The following is a 21,219-nucleotide window of genomic DNA, read 5'->3' as shown; positions in this document are numbered from 1 at the left end:
GACTTGTTGCCCTCCCTCCGGAAGGGGCCATCTGACTGAGGCAAGGACACCTTTCATCAGGAGCCATGCTGTCCCTCTGCCTCTTTTCCCCTTGTTCTGAGCCTCAGCTTTCTTCCTCTGTCAAGGGGAGGGAGTGTTAGAAAGAGAGCTTCGCTCACCCCCAGGACTGTTGAATTGGAGGACAGTGGGGTCTTAGAATGAGTGAGGCCCTGAATGAGAACAGGGGCGACTGTACCCACGGGCGACCCTCCCCCTCCCCCTGGGACTCCCCCCACCACATGTGCGTACATGGACACACCCACACACTCACGTGCATGCAATTCAAAACCGCCCAGTGGCCTGTAAAAAGGTCAAGTGTGGGAATGGAGGTTCAGCATGAATGCAGGTGTGAGAGAGACATAGAGCATGTGCTGGAGGGAAGGGTGGCTCAGCGCGCCTGTAAAGGGCCTCAGACTTGCCATCTGAGTTGACACGGAGCTGGGAGGAAGCTGGTCCAAACCTCAGGAGCTTACTCGGGACCACCGCCGGCCATGACGATCTCGGCCCTCCATCCACACACACACAGACTGGCCCGCCCAGGGTTCCAGCATCCTGCAGAGCTCTTCCCTGCCCCGAGCCCCTGTCCCCCAACCCCTACCTTGGGCAGGGCCCATAAGGAGAAGCTGGGAAGCCAGCGATGGAATCAGGCAGGCTCATTCAAATCTGCTGTTTTCTCACAGACCTGGCCAGCTGTAGGTGGGGACTGTGACATGAGGCACAAGCCCACCTCTCCTGACACAGGGAGGCCTGGGCGTGTGTCTGGCTCCCTGAGGAGCAGATGGGGGAACCCCTTCTTCCCCCCGCCCCCGCCACCCGAGGCAGCCTTAGCCTCAGGAACAAAGGGCAGAATGGGGCCTTGGGACTTCATATGGACACTGGCTCCTCCCCAACCAGTGCCACTCAGTTTCTATAGACAGACCAGGACTCTTCTTTCTTCTTCCCTCCGGGTGAAGCTCCCAGCCTTCCTCAGTCAAGGGGGTGCAAAGAGCACAGTTCTTTGAGTGACGCCTGGGTTCCAGTGCTATAGATCCATATCCGCAAGCCGGATGATGTTGGATACGGCCCTGAAGCAACCCGAGCCTCACAGGAGCTTCCGCGGCATCATGTAAGCCCTCAGCGAGGACCAGCGCTTGTGCCTGCCCGTCCTCAGGGGGCCCTGCAGAGGCAGAGCAGAATCCGTCGGCCCTCCAGGGTAGGGCTGGAGAGGGCCTCGCAGCAGGAAGAGGCCGCCATGCACTCCTGGGCGCAGGGCCCACCCGGGAGCATCCAAAACTCGGGGCCCAGAAGAACCCATTACTGCTGACGGCTGGGAGGGTCCCCAGAGGAGAACGGTGACGCGGAGGCTTTGTGTGCTTAAACTTGAGCCGAGATTCATTTATTTTTTTAATTCATTAAATGTTTTTAACTTCTGTGTGTGAGACACACACATTCAGACAAAGGCACAAGACAGAAATGTGTTCGACTGCAGTGGTTTGTCACAAAGTGGACTTGCGTGTGTAAGCCCCACGTGTCCCACAGGTCAAGAGGTATAGTACTGCCAGCACCCCCCAAAACTCCCCCATCTCCCTGTACAGATCTCAGACCCTGACTTTTAATCCCAGGGCTTAAGTTTGCCTGGTTTTGAACCAAATCTCTATGGAATCACAGGGTAGGTACTTTGTGTCCGGCTCCTTTTGCTTGAGATTATGTGTGAGAGATTCCTCCCTGTGGCTTCATGTAGTGGCACCCACTGATTTTTATCGCCGTCTATATTCCACTGTATGACTATGTCCCCATTCTACTGCAATGGGCATTTGTGCGACTTCCATTCGGGGTTCATACAAATAATGCTGCTACAAATGTTCTCACGACCGCTGGGTGATGCATACACACACGCGTTTGTGTTGGGTACGTACCCAGGAGGATAGCTGCATGGGCTATGCCTACGTTCAATCTGAATAGTGTCCAGGGTGCAGGCAGCTCTCCAAAGTGACGGTGACACTTCAGATCCCCACCCCCCAGCACTGAATAAACGTTCCGCTTCCTCCACACCCTTATCGACGTTTGACGTAGTCGGGATTGTTTTGTTTTGGTTTTGGTTATTCTAGTGGGTGTATAGTAATATCTCGTGGTTTTTTTTTTTTAATTTTTAAGTTCATCCATTTATTTTGAGAGAGAGAGAGAGAGAGAGAGAGAGAGAGAATCCTAAGCAGGGTCCACACTGTCAGCACAGAGCCTGACTCTGGGCTTGATCCCACAAACCATGAGATCATAACCTGAGCCAAGATTAAGAATTGGACGCTCAAGACTGAGCCACCCAGGCGCCCTCGTTGTGGGGTTTTAAATGACTAATGAGGGTAGGTATCAATTCACGTGCTTATTGACTTATCCTCTCAAGTGCCAGGTCAAATCTCTTGTCCATTCTCTTGGGTGGTCTTTTTTCTTATTAATTTGTAGGAGTTATTTTCATATCTGAATATGAGCCCATCGTCTGTCGTGCATGTTGTATATATCTTCTACTTGTCTTGCCCACTCCCTCCCGTTGTGATGTCTTTTCTTGAATAGACGCTCTTAATTTAAATATACCAATTTCATCAATCCTTTCCATTCTGGTTTGTGCTTGTGTCCTGTTTTTCAAAACCTTACCCTCCCCCAAGTTCATAAAGATTCTTAGCTTTGTCTTTTAGAATCTTACTGTTTTATCTTTATACTTAGATGTCAGTCTATCTGGAATTTATTTTTAATTATGATTTGTGATGGAAGCCAGGTTTCTACTTTTCCGTATAGATATCAGATTGACCCAGGACCATTTATTACAATGACAGTCCTTTCCCTGCAGCCCTCTGATGCCATCTTAGTTATGAATTAAGACTCCATATACATGTGGTTCTGTTTCAGGGCTCTCTATTCTGCCTCTATGGCCTACTTATCAATCTTTGCACCAATGTTACCTTGTCTTAATTACTATAGCTTTATCGTAAGTCTTGATAGCTGATAAAGCAAATCTTCCCTACTGTTCCTCTTCAAAAATATTAAAGTATTTTAGCTATACTTGTCCTTTTTATTTCTCGCACATTATAGAATCAGCTTGTCTATTTCTGCACACACACACACACACACACACACAGAGTTATGATTTTGATTGGGAGTGCGCCGAATCTATAAACCAATTTAGGGAAGAACTAATTCTTTAAATACTGCATCTTTCAATCCATGAACATGGTATGACCCTCGATGTGTTTATGTTTAAATTATTTTTAATTAGATGGATAATATATGGATACATTTTTATTAGAAATATAAAATTAGGGCGCCTAGGGGGCTCAGCTGGTTAAGCATCTAACTTCAGCTCAAATCATGATCTCACGGTTTGTGAGTTCAAACCCCACATCGGACTCTCTGCTGATAGGACAGAGCCCACTTCAGAAACTCTATTTCCCTCTCTCTGTGCCCTCTTCCATGCTCTCTTTCTCCCTCAAAACTAAACAAACATTTTTTAAAAAGAAACAAAATTAGAGGGGCACCTGGGTGGCTCAGTTGGTTTAACGTCCGACTCCTGATTTCAGCTCAGGTCATGATTCCAGGGTCATGAGACAGAGCCTTGCGTCTGGCTCTGCACTGAGGGTGGAGCCTGCTTAAGATTCTCTCTCTCTCTCTCTCTCTCTCTCTCTCTTTCTCTTTCTCTCTCTCTCTCCCTCTGCCCCTCTCCTCCACTCACACACGGTGTCTCTCAAATGAAACAGAAAAAGAAATATAAAATTAGAGATGAAACAAGTATTTCTTTCCTTTCCCAAACGCAGCAGTTTCTTATATAAGCACTGTGCTTCTGTACCTCTATGCACGCGCGCATACGTACCAATTTTGGATGGGATCGTATTAATTTGCCACATGCTTTTTTAACTTAACAATATTATGTAGACATCTCTCTGTGTCAAAACAATTGAACCTAGGTCATTCTTTATAAGTACCGCCTGCAGCCAGAGACTATGTCCTAGTACAAGACTACAGACTGAACTCAGTGAGCATCTTAGAACGTGTTTTCTTGGATGTGTGTGTGTTCCTCTAGGAGATTTAACCCGATAAGCAAAGACACCCATTTGGATACTGCTGTAATTACTCAGAGCAGACGTAACGAGAGCCTGAACCAGGCAGGGGAAGGAGAAGAGAGACGAATTTCCTTTTCTAAAATAACATGTGCTTCCTCTTGAGAGTCTCCTGGGCCTCCCAAACCCCTGTCAGTCATGGGTCTGCCATAAATGGAAGATGTAGGGCACAGCAGAAGGGCGGGCAAGGGAGCCCAGGGGGAGAGCAGCAAAGAGTTAGAGGAAGGGGTCTGACCTGTCCATCAAAGCAACCACTGAACAGAAATGGGGTGAGATGAGACACCTGTCCTGGGCAGGGCCATATGCCGCCTGCTGCACACGCTGCCCTGAGCTTTGCAGCAACCCCGTGCTTAGACCGTGCGAGGAATCTTTGGCTGAGAGAGGTGCAGGGGTCTGTCTGGGCTCGCCTAGTGAGTCAGGGGCCACGCTGGGCTTCTGACGGAGGCCTGGCCGCAAAGCCCTGCGTGTGTGCGGTCTCCAGGCCGAGTCTCTTAGTTCACAACGTTGCCCAAGGACACCAGATGGGCAGACCTAGAGGAGCCAAGGCCTGGAACTCAACTGGGGCGGGTGCTGGGGAGACGGACTCAGGGCTGGCACCAGTCAGAGGGAGCCCAGCCAGAAGGCTGGACGGTGGCAGGTGACAAATGGTGTCCGGTGAGTCCCTGCTGTCTGGGAACCCTTCTCCAAGGAGCCAGTGGCCCACATGCAGCAGGTTGGAGGCAGCGGCTTGGAGCGAGGCCACATCCCCCATCGGCACGGGGCCCAGGTGCGAGTTCAGGGCAGGGCTCTGCTTCCTGGAAACTTGGGAGCCTGGATGGGCCTAGGAGACCCAACTCTCACATCGAGGCCTCCACAGCCTCGGGAAGGCCACGGGCCACCAGGGCTTAGAAACCCCCACCAGCCTCACCTCCCTCCGCCCACCTCCTCCCCCTCCATGCGCTTTCCTGGCCTCACCTTTCGGGTCCCCCTTTTATATTTATATTTAAGAAACCCCCTTTTACAAACTTTTTATAAACAACAAGAGGGAATTTTTTAGTATAAAACAAACGCCATGAATAAAGCCCATCAACCTCCTATGCGTACATAAGGGCAGACATTACTTCTTTTCCCAAATTGAGATTATACTCATCATCCTTATTAAGAAGATGCTTTGATTGCTTCTCAATGTCCTGTGTGGTGTCCATGCCTCGGGGCATCTGGCAGGATTGCAACAGCTCTTGGGAACATGGACTCAAGTGCCAGCTGGCCTGGGTTTCAGAGCCTTTCTCTGCCGCTCATCACTTTTGTGACAGAGCGAGTTCTGCACCTCTCTGGGCCTTGGTGTCCTCGTCAGTAAAATGAGAATGCTAACAGGCTCGACGTGAGGCTCCGTGTGAGAACTAAATGGGGGGGAGGGGGCCTAACCTGGAACACTGTCGATTCTCGGCGAGCACCTGATATTAGGATTATCATTACTCCTCACCTAAAAACGGAGCCCAGCATCCTGGCCCCACCTCATTACCTAAGACTTTGTAGCTGGATCCCAACCCTGACCCTGAGTCTTTATCCGGGTCTCCTGGGCCTACCGTAGGTCTCTTCCTGCCCCCGCCCCCCGGGCTGGTGGGGGTGCTGGGGCCTGGGCTCAGCTGCCGAGTAGCATTCAATGGGATTTCTGAAGGTTCTTCCCTGGGTCCCTCCTCAGTGACATGAGTAAGGACAGGGGTTAGAAAAGGGGAAAGGGGGAAGGGAGAAGGCAGAGAAGTGGCTTGGATTTAGCCAGGCCCTAGAAACCCAGCCCCGGGTGCTTTCGAGTCTCTGCCTCACTGGGCTTCCTCACCTGGTGTGCAAGCCCCGGGTCCCTCCTCGGTGGCGTCACTGGGAGAGACGGTTGGCGTGACTGCTCTCCCATGGCCAGGAAGGGCGGAGACCAAATCATAACCACCCCTAGAAGGAGTTGCTCAGGCTCAAAGGCACCACTTGGGGTTCACTCTGTTTGTTGGCCTTGACGGGGACCCGCTGACTTCCAAGTGTGGGCGCACGTGTGAGCTGGGACCCAGTTCTGAGCCCTGGAATCCACAGGAGGTGAACAACTACCGGCGGGCCATGCAGAAGATGGCAGAGGACATCCTGTCGCTGCGGAAGCAGATCAGCATCCTGGAGGCAGAGAACCACACGCTGAGGAGCCAGCTAACCCAGGGGGAGGTGGAAGAGGAGCAGAACGACACCAACAAGAGCCAGAATCTGGGTGAGGGTGTCCGGGCCACCGAGAGCATCCAGCTGCCCGCCTGAGCCCAGGCTCTAAATTGTGGGTCAGGGTGGCGGGGAGCCTTTCCCAGGTGCACCTGCTCCTGGACACTGGCTGGGTCCTCTCTCCGGGATGGGAGACTCCAGCCCTGTCTCGAGCCCCAGGACTGAGAGACGCCCCCCTGCCCCATCCCCAGCTGTGCTGAGCCAGGAGATGCGCCCTCCCTGAGCCAGCTCCCCCAACACCCCCCCCCCCACCACCAGTGTCCATGAAGCAGAAACTGCTGCTGAGTGAGCTGGACATGAAGAAGCTGTGGGACAAAGTGCAGCATTTGCAGAATGAGCTGATTCGAGTGAGCTGAGGCTGGGGGACAGAGGGGAAGGGAGCTGGGGGGTGTCCAGAGAAGTACCCGCGAGCAGAAGGGAGAGGGGTGTGGAAGGAAGGGGTTGGTGCAGTTGGAGACTCAGCAGAGGGGCCAGCAGTAACCCCAGGCACTCCCTGCCCTCCCCCACCACCAGAAGAATGATCGAGAGAAGGAGCTACTCCTCCTGCACCAGGCTCAGCAGCCACAGGCCGCGCTGCTGAAGCGGTACCAGGACAAGCTGCGGAAGACGAAACTGCTGGAGGAGACTGTGCGGCACCAGGAGAAGGCAGGTGTCAGAGGGGCCGGCCCATCGGGCGCCAGCCACAGACCAGAAGGTGCAGAGCCCCCTGGCGAGCCCAGCCTTTGTGCCCTGCCCTCCAGGTGATCGAGAAGATGGAGCGGGTGCTGGAGGACAAGCTGCGGGACAGGAAGGAGCCCCTGCTCACCAGGCTGCAGGGAAAGCCCGGCGTGGGTGAGTCTTTTGTCCCGTCCCCCCGGAAGCCCTGCCTTCCTGGAGCATCCGCTTCCGGAGCAGAACTGGGACAAAGGATGCTAACCCCCTACTGACGCAGGCAGTGAGAGGAGGGCTCCCAAAGGTCCACTGGGCTCCCTTCTCCTGCCAGGGAGCCCCTCAGGACACATCAGGGCAGTGTGTGAGCCAAGTGAGACATGGACGTGCTCGGACCCACAGAGGGGAGGCACTGCAGACTGGGGTGAGCAGACAGGGGCTGCCCAAGAAGAGGGGTTTCCAGAACCCTCCAGATTACTTCCTCCTCTCCCCATGTCTTCAAAGAGTCTGCTCCTACAAAACAAACAATACTTGTTTGTGCTCTCCATTGATGTTAACCAATGCCACCCAGGACTGCCAATCTGACAGGGCTCTGGCGGGCAGGGGACAGCCAGCTCACCCCATATCAGCCCGGCCCAGGCAGAGGAGTTCCCTGAGCCATCTGTACAGCCTCACCGGGAACCCCTGCGTGCCCAGCCCTGTGCTCAGCCTTCACTGCATGGGGAGGTCGGGCGGTGCATTCCAGAAGGCCTTTGGAAAAGAATGAAAGATGAGACTGCCTTTCAGGAACCCTGAGGTCATCCCAGAGTGGGAGAAGAGGGAAGGCAACCCAGGGAGGGCGGAGGACCAGGGAGTGACAATGCCAAGAGCAGAGAAGGGAGGAAAGAGAGAGGTGAAAAGCTAAAATAGACCCAGGACAAATGGCGGGGGGAGTGGTTATGGAGAACACTGTGGTCAGGTTATAGAGAGCCCACAAGGAGGGCCTGAGGCGTGTGGATCTGATTCTACCGGGCAGGGAGCCGGTGAGCACTTGGGAACAGAGGAAGGACAGAATGGAGCAAAATGCCGGGGCGGATCAGGCAGGGGACACGAGGGCAGGAGAGCCCAGCTCACGAACATCTGTGGCCACGTCTGCAGCCTTCCCTGTGCTCTCAGCCTCTGGCCTTCCCCCGGGGCCCGCAAGAGAGAACCTGCCCGTCGACCTGTACTCCGCGCTGCTGGCAGAAAACTCCAGGCTGCGGGCAGAGCTGGATAAGAACCGCCACCAGTCGGCCCCCATCATCCTGCAGCAGCAGGCCCTGCCGGTAAGAGCTGCCGGCACAGGCTTGGCCTGGGCCTGCCCCAACAGGTGCTCGGCGATCACTCACAGCACAATCCAAGTTGAAGACCGAGACCAGGAACTGGGCTTCCCAAGGTCTCCAACGTTCCTGGCGTCTCCTGGAGCGCCAGCTCTCAGGCCTGCCCCTTTGCTCCCAGGGACACACATGGGTCTGAAGGCGCCACTTTTGCCCTCATTTAGCAGCCCCAAATGGCCCTTGACCTTTGATTCCTGACCCCTTTTGCTGGCCTGCCCTCGGACTCCACACAAGCCTCTCTGAGCTCCGTCCCGGAGCATTTCCTGGGATTGGTACAGCCTTGGAGAGCCCTTTTCCCCCATCCCAGGTGGACCCCGGGGAGTTGGGAGCAGGAGGAGACCTGGCAGAGAGACTGCAGGAGACAGATGGCCCAGGCCACTCCAAGGGCACAGAGACCCTGCCCGTACAGGTGGGTGCCCCCGGCCCCAGAAATGCCCCAGCCCCATTCCGTCTCCAAGGCTGCTGCAGGTGCCCCTGCCTCATGCAAACCCAAAGACGAGACATTTGGAACTCCAGCAAGGGGTGGCCAGGGGACACAGGAGAGTTTTTCTCTTCATCCCAGGACTTGCGGGAGGTGAGTTCTGTTTGAAAGCGCATCCGATGCACGGACATCCAGGTGAAGTGCAGGGGGTTAAGGGAACCCTTGCTTCACAGATGCTTCACTTTACAAGATTCCCCGTTCGAGATTCCTTTCTGGGCACCGACAGGCGCCACCTAGTGCATTTTACGTTTAGAGATGGATGTCTGGAAACTCCATGTAACCAAAATCTTTGGGGAGAACAGCTGTGAAGAAAAGCACACACCGTATCAGGTCAACTTTGAGACGAGGGTTTGGCCCTGGGTCTCGGGCTCTGAAGAGTTGAGTCTGGAACTCAGACCTGGCTGGTTTCTCCCTCAGTATCTCATGGCCTCCTGAGCCCACACGGCCGCCATCCCCAGCTGGAGCCATGTGTGCGTTTCTGCTTTGCCCACAGGATCTCCTTGGCAATGCTTCAGACAAGTTCAACCTTCTGGCCAAGCTGGAACGAGCTCAGAGCCGGATCCTATCCCTGGAAAGCCAGGTGGGTGAGGTGCAGGCGTCAGTCAGGCTGGGCGGGTTCACCTCTCAGCCTATGACCGGGGTCAGGGTCAAAGTGTGACCAACGTTGTGGCTCAGTCTATGACCAGAGTCAAGGATCAGTGTGGACTGAGGGTCAGGGCTCAGTATGTTGTTGGAACGCAGAGAAGGTCCTTCTGTGTCTTAGACCCCTCCCCCGCCACCCTGCCACGCCTGCTGTTTCCGGAAGGTAGCAGGTCCACATTGCCCAGGGTTTTGCTCACTGCCCGGAGAGGAGGCTCAGGCTCTGGATGTCCTGGATCGCAGGGATGGGCCCTGCTGCCCAGCAGTTCCCCATCTGTCCCTCTCCGTGTCCACAGTTAGAGGACTCGGCTCGACGCTGGGGACGAGAGAAGCAGGACTTGGCCACAAGGCTGCAGGAGCAAGAGCACGGCTTGGCGCAACCCTCAAACTCCATCATCACTGACCTGCCTGTGAGTGAGCCCTCTGGACGAGCTCCTTGGGGCTCAGGCAGTGGGGCTGGCAGCCACTCCCCGCCCCAATCCCGAGTCACCCGGCCCTGAGAAGAACTACGCAGGGGGACCAGCCACCCACTGGAAGTCTCAGTTTCTGCTCTGTTACCACCAGAAGCCCTCGCCTGGTCTCGATGTCCCACCTGCCTAAGGCATCGCTGAGATGCCCCACGGGTGGTGGTGAGAATCCAGGGGTGATGGCCGTGGGTGGGGGTTGTCCAGGCGTTTCTGGACTGCTCTGGCACTGGCTGTCCTTTAGCATGGGCAGAGTAGCTGCGGCCCCCACCCAGCCCCTTAGCACCTGAGGTCCTCCCAGGAGCTCACCTTCTCGGGCAACTGCAGTACCGCACCTCTGCCAGGGAGGGGAGCAACGTTGCCAGAGAGAAACACTGGCGGCGTCCTGAGCGCACATGGGTCTGTTCACAACTGCCCTTCAAGCTCAGCCCCAGGCCCCCAGGTCCCCCAGAGCAACACCCCTGAAGGCTCCTGCCCTTGAGCCATCAGTGTTCTGCACATCTCCAGGCTCCCGGAAAGGCCGGAAGAGGATGGGAGGTTGGGGCGTGGGGGCGGGACACAGAGAACACAGGGCTACCTTGGCAAAGTCACCTGCTGAGACCTGGGGGCTCTTGGAGAAATCGGGTTTGACTTGCTGTGGTTAAACAGCTGTGGGAAACTTTGCGAAGTCGTGGCCCACTAGGTTTTGGATCCTCTGAGGCATGGCTTGCCAAGATGCACTTTAATGGGTCATCCCCCGCCCCCAGCGGCAGGGGCGTGCTCACCTCACTTTGCTCTGCACACCACAGCACTACTCGGCCCTCTCCAAGGACAGCAGGCGACCCTCAAAGCTGGACCCCTTGACGCCCAGCTCAGAGACCAAGCTCAACAAGCCCTCAAACTCCCAAAGACCTGAGTCTCAGCAGACCTGAGTGCCGGAGCAGACCTCCCTCTCTGTGTGCTGGGGAGTCTCATTCCACCCCCCAAATGACTCCATTAAATGCTGTAAGTCCATGAGCATTCGTCTCTTTTCTGGGGTAGGGCAGCCTAGGGGGCCCAGCTTCCTCCTTCCAGACCCCACTCTGGGCCTGGTCCCTCTGCTGCAGCCTTATAGCCTCCTGCCTGTCCCAGAAGCTACCATTTTGGGAGAGCCAAAGGCCATAGTGGACCCAGGAGGGTGGGGGAGAAGAGCCCTTCCAAAGCAGGAGCCAGGGAGACAAGCCCCTTCCAGAACTCCAGAAGAAATGAGGCCACCTGAGGCCAGCTCTTTTGGAAGATGTGAGGGAGGCTGGGACTTTCCACTTGCCCCTAAACATCTCATATCTGAAATCCCTTCTTTCCAGTTCGATTGATCAGTTTCTTGGGAAGGGAAAGACTTAAAGCCTGACTGTGGCAATCAGTTACATGTTAGCGTGAAATAGTCCATTAACCAGGGCCAGGCTGAGTGGGCAATGTTGTGTCCATATATAGCCAGGGACAGGAAAGCAGATGGGGCTAGGGGAAGGAACCCTCTGCTGAGAGTCGGAAGGCCCGGATTCTAGTTATAAACATGCTGTGCGACCTTGAGTGACCCAAGCAACCTCTCTGGGCTTCCATTTCCCCATCTGTCCCATGCAGAGCTTGACTTCTTCGACGGTAGTGCCCTTTCCAGCCCTACCGTTTCTGAGTCAAAGACAACTGGGGCCCAGAGAAGTGAAAGGAAGCAAGAAAGAGAGAGAAAGCCAACAAGAAAGATGATTCTATGGTAGGGAAAAGTAGAAAGGCTCCAAAAGTGGACTCAGCACCTTCAGATGCTGGTAGAAGAGACCAGGGCAGCAGGGCCGCTGTCCTGGGCGGGACTAGCTCCCCTGTCTGCCTGCAGAACTTAGACTTGGCTAGCAGAGGGCCAGGAGGGACCAGGCACCTGGTCGGGAGTTATAGAACTCAGAGAGGGTAAGGGGGCCAAAACTGGGACCAGTGTCAGGCAGTCCAAATAATGCACCAAAGGCCCAGCCACAGTCTTCCTGCCTACTGCCCAGAGAAAGACCGGGTGGGGCAAAGCAAACATACTGGCCTCTTATTCCCTAGATTGGCCACCTCACACCAGACCCTCACTCAGGCTTAGCCCCGGACATGCCCCAGAACTCTAGCTGACCTTGGCAGGAAGTCCTCATGACCCCATAGGGAACTCCCACCCTGAGTTCAGCCAGTCAGAGGTCTACAGGAACCTCCTTCCTGATAGGTGGGCCTGCCCAGAAGTCTGTTCTCAGACCACCCTGTTCCCTCAACAGAAGCCGGGTCCTTTGTCCCTCTGCCCGCCGCTCCAGGAGCTCCCCACACGGTGGCAATAGCCCGCCACCTGCTCTGCCTTGCCCCCAGCCCCAGGCAGCAAGGGGGTTAATCCTACTGGCTCCTGAGCAGGTGGGTCCCAATAGAATTGGCTTCAAGGGCAGCTGCCCTGGGTGCCCCATTCGTGCCCAGATCCCGTTGCTGACCCAGGTCAGGGAGCATCGTCACAGGAGCGATAGATCACTCGGGGGTCGGACGGAAATGAGAACACTTCACACGGTTCGGTCATTTATTGCCTTCATGGGTCAGGAAAAGAAGGGGAAGAGGTGGGAGAAAGAGGGGTGCCCTGGCCAACTTTCTCCTCCCAGAGCTGGCCCAAAAGGAGCAGGAGAGGGGGGCTGGGGACTGAAGAGCAGAACCGCCATGAGCCCCACCCCGACCTTCCTCCAGCACCCCTGCTGGCCTGAGAGGTGGGAGAGGCAGCGTCCACCCTCTCTAATCACACCTGGGGTGGGTCCTGGCTGTAGGGCCTGAAGGTGAGGAGGATGGGCTTGTCGGGCATCAGGATGAGGTTGAATATGGTGCCCACATCACTGAGATGTTGCATTTCAACTCTGAAGTTCTCCAGAATCTGAGAAAGAGGGGTGTGGGCTTAGGGGAGAGGTGGGGAGGGGCTGTCTCCCTCAGGGCCAGGCTCATTCACCTGTAGGTGTCACCTGTCGTGAGTGACTGGAGGAACTCACGGCCAGCTCCTGTTTGGCCCTGCACAGCGCCTGAAAATGCACGACTAGTGCCTCGTCCCCTCGATCAGCCTTATAGCTTCAACGAAACCTTGTCCCCCCCACCCCCTTACCCATCCCATCCCGCTTGGGGGGGAACAGATGGCCAGGGGACACCGATGGGCCATAAGAAGATTAGCCCGAAACTGTCAGGGAGGAGGAAGGCAAATAATGGGAGACAGATGTCCCCAGCCCTGTACTCTCTGGGCTCCGGGCAGGGATGAGAGTAGGAGGGTCACTGCCTTCATTAGGGCCACGGCCAGCCCAGGGTGGCCAGATGCCCCCGGCCGGACTCACATGGATGAGGAAGAGGGTCATCTCGAGCTCAGCGATCCGCCGGCCCACACACTGCCGCACACCCCAGCCAAAGCCCAGGTTCCGGAAGTGGATGAGTTCCTTGTCTTTACTCAGCCATCGGGTTGGGTCAAACTTGCCCGGATTGAGGAAGAAGGTGGGGTCTTGGCCCAAGGCATAGGTGGACACCTGCACCAATGTCTGGGGACAAGGTGGGCAGAGGCCTGAGAGGCTTCATCTACTCCCAGCCGGGAGCATTAACTCAGCTTCCCCACCCCCGCTCCCCAGCCAGGCTGCCCAGTGTTCCAGCACGGGACCCCGCCCACCGTGTGACGTTGAAAAAGTTCCCACCCCTCCCTGAGCCTCACCCATCAGATGGGCAGGACTGAAGACTCAAGGCCAGGGATGGCTCAAGGGATTGTCCAGCCCTTTCCTCAACCCCAGAGGACTCCCGAGACCCAGTGGGGCCTCCCTCCTAACCCTGGGCTCCAGCAATATTCCAGGGACCATCACCCACTATGCCCAGTACTCCTGCCCTTCATTCCTACTTGGACTGCTGCACCAGCCAGCTCCAGGGAGAAAGAGGGGACAGAAACCCTCGTCGCCACCCAGCTGTGTGCAACTGCAGTCTGTCCCCAGCCTCCTCTGTCTGACTGGCAGAGCCGGCAGCCCCCCCCCGCTGCACCCACCTTGGCAGGAATCATGTAATTTCGAAGAACCAAGTCATTTTCAAGGTATCTCTGCAGGGTCACGGAGATGGGGTGGAGTCTGCCGGAGGAAGGCATTCAGAAGCTGATGCCCCAGGGCACCCGGGTGGCTCAGTCAGTTAAGCGTCCAACTCTTGATTTCGGTTCAGGTCACGATCTCACGGTTCATGACTTCGAACCCCACGTCGGGCTCCATGCTGTCAGCTGTCAGCGCGGAGCCTGCTTGGGATCTCCCTCTCGCTCTCTGCCCCTCCCCCGCTTGTGCTCATTCTCTCTCTCTCTCTCTCTCTCTCTCTCTCAAAATAAATAAATAAACTTTAAAACAACAGAAAAGGAAGCCGATGCCCTGAGGCCTGGACAGAGCCTGTACACCCAGCAAGGCATCTCAGCCCCAGTGCCCCGGGGGGATCTGGGGACGGACCGTATTCTTCTCTCCTCCCTCGCCATTCCCAGCTGTCTCCCCGGACTTCTCACTTCGTATCAACATCCCTTCGGCCCTGCCCAGGGATGTGGGGGATGAAGTGGGTGGGCCTGGGAGGGTTGGGCTTGCCTCAGTGTCTCCTTGATGCTGGCTTTGAGGAGCGGGACGTGCTGCAACATCATGCTGATGTCTCCCTGGGCCTGGCGCCGGGCAGCCCGGACCTCCTCCCGCAGCATCTCCTGCACCTTCAGGCTGCGTGCCATCTCGTACAAGTGCCACTGCAGTGTCATGGATGTCTGGCAGGGAGTGTGCGGTGTGGAAGACAAGGAGGACCCATCACTCCTGAGGCATCTAAACCCATGCTAAATTCTCACTTCCAAGGATCTTTGCCCACTCTCATCCCTGCATCCAGAGGCCACCGTCCACGAAAGCAAAACACAGTTTGACAGGCAAACGTCCAAAGAGCCTGCCTCACCCCCCAGGCAGGAATGTTTGGGGCAGCATTTGTCCCTGCCCTCGTCCCCGATGTCACCAGCGCCCACCTGTTTCCCCAGCCAGCAGAGTCACCCATATAGCTGGCGCCTTCTTCCAGAGGACTCCAGAGGCCTTTGGAAGCCAAATCCTACTACTGTAAGGGCTGTACTCCCCAATGACTGCCATCCCACCCCTCTCCCGTTAGACCTTCCCCAAACATTAGCCCTTGCCTGTGGGAACAGAAAAGAAAGTGAGGCCCAAAGATACTGAAACCAGAGCCACCAGACCTGTTTTCCATCCGTGTTTCAATGAGCAATGCGGTCTATTCTGGGATGGACCAGCCCATCTCAGTATTAGCCGGAGGTAGTGACCAGTAGCCCCTCACTGAAGCGTGAGTGACACTCGTCAAGCCCCACAGTCCAAGATTCTTCACGGGGGTGGGGGGACCCCAGGCTGAAGCAGCCCTCCCTCCTGGGGCCGGGACATGCTGCTATCTGACCAAGGGTCATATTTTGGTCTCCTCCTTCCTCCCGGCAGGAGCACTCCGGAAAAAATGTCATGAGGCCACTTCCCAGCTCCAAATCCTTACCTGGCCCCAGAAGCTTTTGCCTGACCCGTGAGGCTCCCCCCAACACTTGCCTACCGCTCCCAGGCCCCCTGCCCCCTAATGTTCTAGCTACACACAGCTCCCGAAGCCCAGAAATCTTCCGCATGCTGTTTGCTCATTCTAGAATTACCGCCCCCACCCCCGCCGCCCTCTGCCAAACCTAGGAGGCAATGATGTACTCCTTTAAGGCTCAGATCAAATGTGTGTAATGGTCTTATCACCTCCAAGGCCTGACACAAACTAGGTACTTGGGAGATATTGAATACGATAGTCAACTAAGTTACCAACTGTGTGACCTTAAGTTACTTAACCTCTCTGTGCGCCAGTTTCCTCATCTAAAACAGAGGGATAATAGTAACATACCTCATAGTGTTGTTTGTGAATACTAAATGAGTTAATACATGTGAAAAGCTTAGGACCCTGCCTGCCATCTAGGACAGGCTTAATTTTTAAATTTTTTTAAATACTTATTTTATTTTATTTTTTTATTTTTTATTTTAAATTTTTTCAACGTTTATTTATTTTTGGGACAGAGAGAGACAGAGCATGAACAGGGGAGGGGCAGAGAGAGAGGGAGACACAGAATCGGAAACAGGCTCCAGGCTCTGAGCCATCGGCCCAGAGCCCGACACAGGGCTCGAACTCACGGACCGCGAGATCGTGACCTGGCTGAAGTCAGACGCTTAACTGACTGCGCCACCCAGGCGCCCCAATACTTATTTTATTTTTGAGAGAGAGAAAGAGACAGAGCATGAGCTGGGGAGGGGAGGGGCAGAGAGAGGGGGAGACGGAATCCGAAGCAGGCTCCGGGCTCTGAGCTGCCAGCACGGAGTCCTACGTGGGGCTCGAACTCACTGACTGAGATCATGACCTGAGCTGAAGTGGGACGCTCAACCGACTGCGCCACCCAGGTGCCCCTAGGACAGGCTTAAAAAATGTTACCCAAAAATAGGTGAGCGGTTTTGTCTTCTACATAACTGACGATGAACTAGGTTTAAAATATGCTCGAAGGCTCGGCTGCATCCTGTCCCAGAGACCAACAATCCGCTGTTAGAGCCCAATAGAAATCCGATACGAGGAAAGAAAGTTACTAACCCGAGGGCTTTGGCACGTGTCTCCCTAGTCCTGAAATTTGTTTCTCCCTCCTCCCAGCAGCAGCCTTCAAGACACAAGCTGAATGTCGGCTCCTCTATGGGGCGCTGTCCCTGTCCTACAAGGCCACCGTTTTCTCTCCCTCCTCTGGGCACCGTCAGTACTCTGGCACATGCCTGGTCGGCCGACCCTACAACACGCGTGGTGGTCATCGGCACCCATGCAGCCTCCTCGTCGTGGGCTGCCCCGCGTCCCTGCCAAGTTCACAGGCTGAAGTCCTGACCCCCCAGTACCTCACCATGGGACACTGAGGGCCGTGGGGCCTTTGAAGAGCGAATTACGGTGAAATGAGGTCACGTGGGTGGGGCCTAATCTAACAGGACTGCTGTGCTTCTAAGAAGAGGAGGTTAGGACACAGACACACGTGCGCATGCGTGCACAGACCCTGTGAAGACACAGGGAGAGGACAGCTATCTACAAGCCAAGTAGAGGCCGCAGAAGAAACCAACCCAGCCACCTGGCTCTTGGACTTCTAGCTCCAACTGTGAGAAGATAAATTTCTGTGTTTTAGGCCATCCGGTCTGTGGTACTTTGTTCTAACAGCCCCGGCACGCTGATATGCCCTTCCTTCCCGGGCCCTTTGGGACATTTGGGGTCTATAGCATCCATCTTTACGGTCTCGATGCCTGAATCACAACTAACACTCCATAAACACTAAATAATGAGCCCTCACTATCACAGTGGCCTGGGAAGGTTCAAGATAGTGGTAAAAGGGACCGCACACAGGCCAGAGACATGTTGACAGTCAAGAAGTTTCTGGGGTATTGAACCGCCTGTGGAGAGGGCCTGAGGGAGACACCACAGAGCATGCCTCCAGACACAGGGGGGCACCATGGGGGACTGACGTCTGGAAGGGGGAGGATGTTCTACTGGCTCCCAGATCTTCTGCGGTCCTGCCTGCCTTCCTGAATCGAGCAAGCTGTGTCCTCCACCTTTGATTGGAGCACCCCTCTCTCCCTCAAGGGCTCCAGGCACAACCTGGGCCCGCCACCTATGCCTGGGTGCTCCGTTCTCACAGGCCAAGAAAACCTGGCAGATCAGCCTCAAGTTATGTACCATGGGTGACCATGTGACCTGGCCCTTCCTCATCCTAGAAGATTAGGATTTAAGAAATGCAACCGGAGAAAGGGAGGCCCACCCCACATGGGTGGGGTTTCAGGCAACGAGGCAGACTGGTGGGGAAGGGGCACGGGGCACAGGAAGGGACAGGATGTGCCTTCGGCCACCTCACCGTGTCCACACCCCCTGCCAACATCTCTGTTATGTTGGCCTTGACATCCTCAAAGAGCAGCTTGTGACTTCTTAGGAGGCGTTGGAGGATGCAGGGGTAATTGTTGAAATCTCTCTTGTGCCTCAGGTCCCAGTAGAAGTTCTGGGTGTATGCCTCCGCTGTGCAGGAGGAGAAAGGAAGAGTGAGCTCTCTGCAGGTGGGAGGGCAGGCACCAAGGGCCTGCGGGTTCAAGAGCCCAGCTAGCTCGGCTGCCACTTAACTGAGCACACACTCTCTGCTAAGCCCTTCATATCCATTTAATTCTTGACCACAGCTCCAGGGAGGGAGGTGAGATCATCCCCCATTTTACAGATTAGGAAACAGAAGCCCTAAAGGGGAGTGGCTTGCCCAAGGTCACGAGAGTGTCGGGGGTTGGGGGGCAGAGCTGGGATATGGTTCTAGGTCTGAGGTCAACACCACACCCCCATCTGCCTTCTCCACCCTACCTTACCAATCTCGCTCACCAAAGTCCTAATCTGTCACCAAGCACAGCTGTGTCTGGAGCACCAGTCCTTAACCCTCGGGAGATCCTGGGCTCTTGGGAAGAATATGATGAATGTCTTTGATCCTCTTTCTAACCATCTCCAACAGCCAGCCTTTAGGCCACCATGGACAGGAGTTCCGGGGCCTTCCTGCCTCCTCTCCCTGCCCACCAGAGAGCAGAGATTTCTTACCTTTCCCCGCCCCCCCCACCCGCCCATCCCAGGCCTGGGTTTCCCACCCTCTGGGGTAGACAGGGCTCTCCTGGCCCCCAGACGTGGCTAACCAGCCTTCACCTTTATTGAAAATCACATCCCACGCAGCCACGTGGTCCCTCCAGGTCTTGGTCTTGAATAGACGGAACAGGTCTGGGGGGAAGTTGAGCATGGGGACACTGGTGTGGAACATCTGGTAGACAGCGTCGATGAACCGCTGGGCGTCAGGGTCCACCACCTCCTCCAGCATCCCCAGGCGCTCCCCAAACATGACGTTGGTGATGGCTGCAGGGGGAGGCAGAAAAGCCCCTTTCAACCTGGCCATCTGAGGGCGTCAGCCCCCACGAACCCCACCCCCGCCAACCCAGAGGATCTCCTGCACCCAACCTCAGGCTCCTTCAGTAAAGAAACTGAGGCCTGAGTCCCAAACAGTGGAAATGGCAGGACTGAGGGAAAGCTACCCTCTGGGAGCCACTCGGGTCCTTCAGAGGGGCGAGTAGAAGACCCTGCAAAGGGTGGCAGGAAGCAGTCTCCAGCAGGGAAAGTGCCCAGGCGGGGCTGAAACTGCGCCTCCCACCCTCCAACAGCACCCCAAGCAGCCTCTGGGCTTTCCTCCTGGGAAGGGAGATCAATTTCTCATCTGGAAGTGACCAAATTGGCTATCTCCCGAAACAGGCCATATGGGAAAGTGGATTGGCCATCCAAGACCCACTCTGGCTGGACCTAAAAACTGCCAACCGCCCCAAGTGTTTCCTGCCTACTTGGTCAGGAATTTGAATGTTGACTTCATACCAAACTCTGGACACCCCGAATCTCCTGCAGTGATCACATGATAGCCATCAAGCCACAGGCCTTTGCATGCACCATTCCCTCTTTCCATACTGCCTGACTCCTTACTCCATCTATAAAACTCCTACATATCCTCAACTACCCCATTTAGATTAACCACCCAACTATCCCTTCCTCTCCCAGACCTCGAAGGTCAGTGTCCCAGGAGAGAGAGAGGTAGAGGATGAGTCCAGCAGTTCATCCCAGAGGCCAATCCCAATGCTTCTTCAGGATCTGTGCTGGGTCTCAAGGTAGGAGGCTGGGTTCTCCCACCCACAGGACCACTGCCAGGCAGAAACAGTCTCCTTACACTCAAAGGCAAAGCGAAACAGGTTGTCGCTGATGTCCCCTGAGAACTTTCCGGAGCCCTGCAGCTTGATGCGCCTGTGCAGGACTTTCACAAAGTCCTGAGACACTGGGTCCAGCAGGGGGATGAAGTTCTTTATGGCCTCTGGAGACATCACCTCCTGGTTCAGGGCCAGTCGGTCTTTCTTCCAAGCTCCTGACTTCCTGAGAAAACACAGGCCCTCAGGCCCTGATGGTCACAAACCCCAGGCCTGGCAGACACAGAGGGGGCTGACTCAACTTTCCCAGGAGGCCGAGCCACAGCTCAGAGCCCGGCACTCACTTCCACCCCCATCACTCTGGGCTTCCCATCTCCCAGCTTCTGCCTGGCATGGAGGCAGGAAGAAAGAGGGTAGAGAGAACAAAACCCCAACCTCCCCCCACTGCCTCTACCCCGCTGCTGCTGTGGCCAAGAACTCCTATTCTTAGAACCTCAAAGTAACTTTCAAATCCTCTAGTGTTTGCCTCAGCGGCACACATGCCCTTCCTCTTGGCTGATGTTCACCTCCTGCCATTCAAGTGCCCCTCGACTTCACCTTTTCTGGCCCCTGCACAGATACAACTGGCCAATCTCTCCTCCTCTGCACCCCTGGTTATGTCCCACCAGCACCATTGGTGGGGGAGCTCAGGTGCCCTGAATTGGGTTAATGATAGACCTCAGCTTACGGCCCATACTTGGAAAGAGATCCACACAAAGCCCTCTTTGTAGTTTGACGGCTTCGCTTGTTTATAAGGATATTATTACAAACTCACCAGGCAATACGAAAACTAGGAACTTGACAGTAACTTACATAGGCCGACCTGGTCCTCCCACTTCCTGCCTCCCTGGCCAAGGGGACCACCCTGACTCCTCTGCTTGTTTTTGTATATAGTTTGATCTATAATTATTCTAAAAATGTATACCTGATGAATGGATAAAGATGTGGTATATATTTACAATGGAGTATTACTCAGCAATCAAAAAGAATGAAATCTTGCCATTTGCAACTATGTGGATGGAACTAGCAGGTATTAGGTTAAGCGAAATTAGAGAAAAGACAGATATCATATGACCTCACTCATATGAGGAATCTAAGGTACAAAATAGATGAACATAAGGGAAGGGAAGCAAAAATAATATAAAAACAAGGAGGGAGACAAAACATAAGAGGCTCTTAAATATAGAGAACAAACTAAGGGCTGCTAAGGGTTGTGGGGAGGGGGATGGGCTAAAATGGGTAAGGGGCATTACGGAAGACACTTGCTGGGATGAGCACTGGGTGTCATACATAGGGGATGAATCACTAGAATCTACTCCTGAAACCATTATTGCATTATATGCTAACTAACTTGGATGTAAATTAAAAAATAAATAAATAAATTCAAAAAAGGGCGGTGCCTGGGTGGCTCAGTCAGTGGAGCATTGGACTTCAGCTCAGGTCACGATCTCACAGTTCATGGGTTCGAGCCCCACATCGGACTCT

The 21,219-nt window shown here is 54.9% G+C and overlaps 2 protein-coding genes across 10 annotated transcripts in view; one reads left to right on the top strand and one right to left on the bottom strand.

Annotated features, from left to right (window-relative positions):
- CCDC33 (coiled-coil domain containing 33) overlaps window positions 1–10,917 on the top strand; it is a 90,398-nt gene extending 79,481 nt beyond the window's left edge. For 4 of the 6 annotated variants that reach the window (XM_047863157.1, XM_047863154.1, XM_047863153.1 and 1 more), the window contains 9 exons: window positions 6,180–6,345; window positions 6,609–6,697; window positions 6,864–6,995; window positions 7,091–7,181; window positions 8,136–8,302; window positions 8,661–8,762; window positions 9,328–9,414; window positions 9,770–9,883; window positions 10,726–10,917. In XM_047863157.1, coding sequence (XP_047719113.1) covers window positions 6,180–6,345; window positions 6,609–6,697; window positions 6,864–6,995; window positions 7,091–7,181; window positions 8,136–8,302; window positions 8,661–8,762; window positions 9,328–9,414; window positions 9,770–9,883; window positions 10,726–10,848 — 1,071 coding nt within the window. In that variant the 3' untranslated portion in view covers window positions 10,849–10,917. Of the gene's footprint in view, window positions 1–6,179; window positions 6,346–6,608; window positions 6,698–6,863; window positions 6,996–7,090; window positions 7,182–8,135; window positions 8,303–8,660; window positions 8,763–9,327; window positions 9,415–9,769; window positions 9,974–10,725 lie in introns of those variants that run through there. The other 2 variants (XM_047863156.1, XM_047863155.1) reach the window with 2 other exon arrangements.
- Window positions 10,918–12,459: 1,542 nt separating this feature from the next.
- The window catches only part of LOC125168566 (cholesterol side-chain cleavage enzyme, mitochondrial), a 28,115-nt gene continuing 19,355 nt past the window's right edge, over window positions 12,460–21,219 (bottom strand). For all 4 annotated transcript variants that reach the window (XM_047863702.1, XM_047863703.1, XM_047863704.1 and 1 more), the window contains 7 exons: window positions 19,722–19,921; window positions 18,665–18,868; window positions 17,850–18,007; window positions 14,515–14,681; window positions 13,947–14,025; window positions 13,261–13,458; window positions 12,460–12,815 (listed from right to left, as the gene is read on the bottom strand). In XM_047863702.1, the coding sequence (XP_047719658.1) occupies window positions 12,684–12,815; window positions 13,261–13,458; window positions 13,947–14,025; window positions 14,515–14,681; window positions 17,850–18,007; window positions 18,665–18,868; window positions 19,722–19,921 (1,138 nt within the window). In that variant the 3' untranslated portion in view covers window positions 12,460–12,683. The remainder of the gene's footprint in view (window positions 12,816–13,260; window positions 13,459–13,946; window positions 14,026–14,514; window positions 14,682–17,849; window positions 18,008–18,664; window positions 18,869–19,721; window positions 19,922–21,219) is intronic.

Source organism: Prionailurus viverrinus, chromosome B3 (genome assembly GCF_022837055.1).
Source record: "Prionailurus viverrinus isolate Anna chromosome B3, UM_Priviv_1.0, whole genome shotgun sequence".
NCBI classification, from domain to species: Eukaryota; Metazoa; Chordata; class Mammalia; order Carnivora; family Felidae; genus Prionailurus; species Prionailurus viverrinus.
Note: the sequence above shows the minus strand (reverse complement) of the source record. Positions and strands in the feature narration are given on the sequence as shown.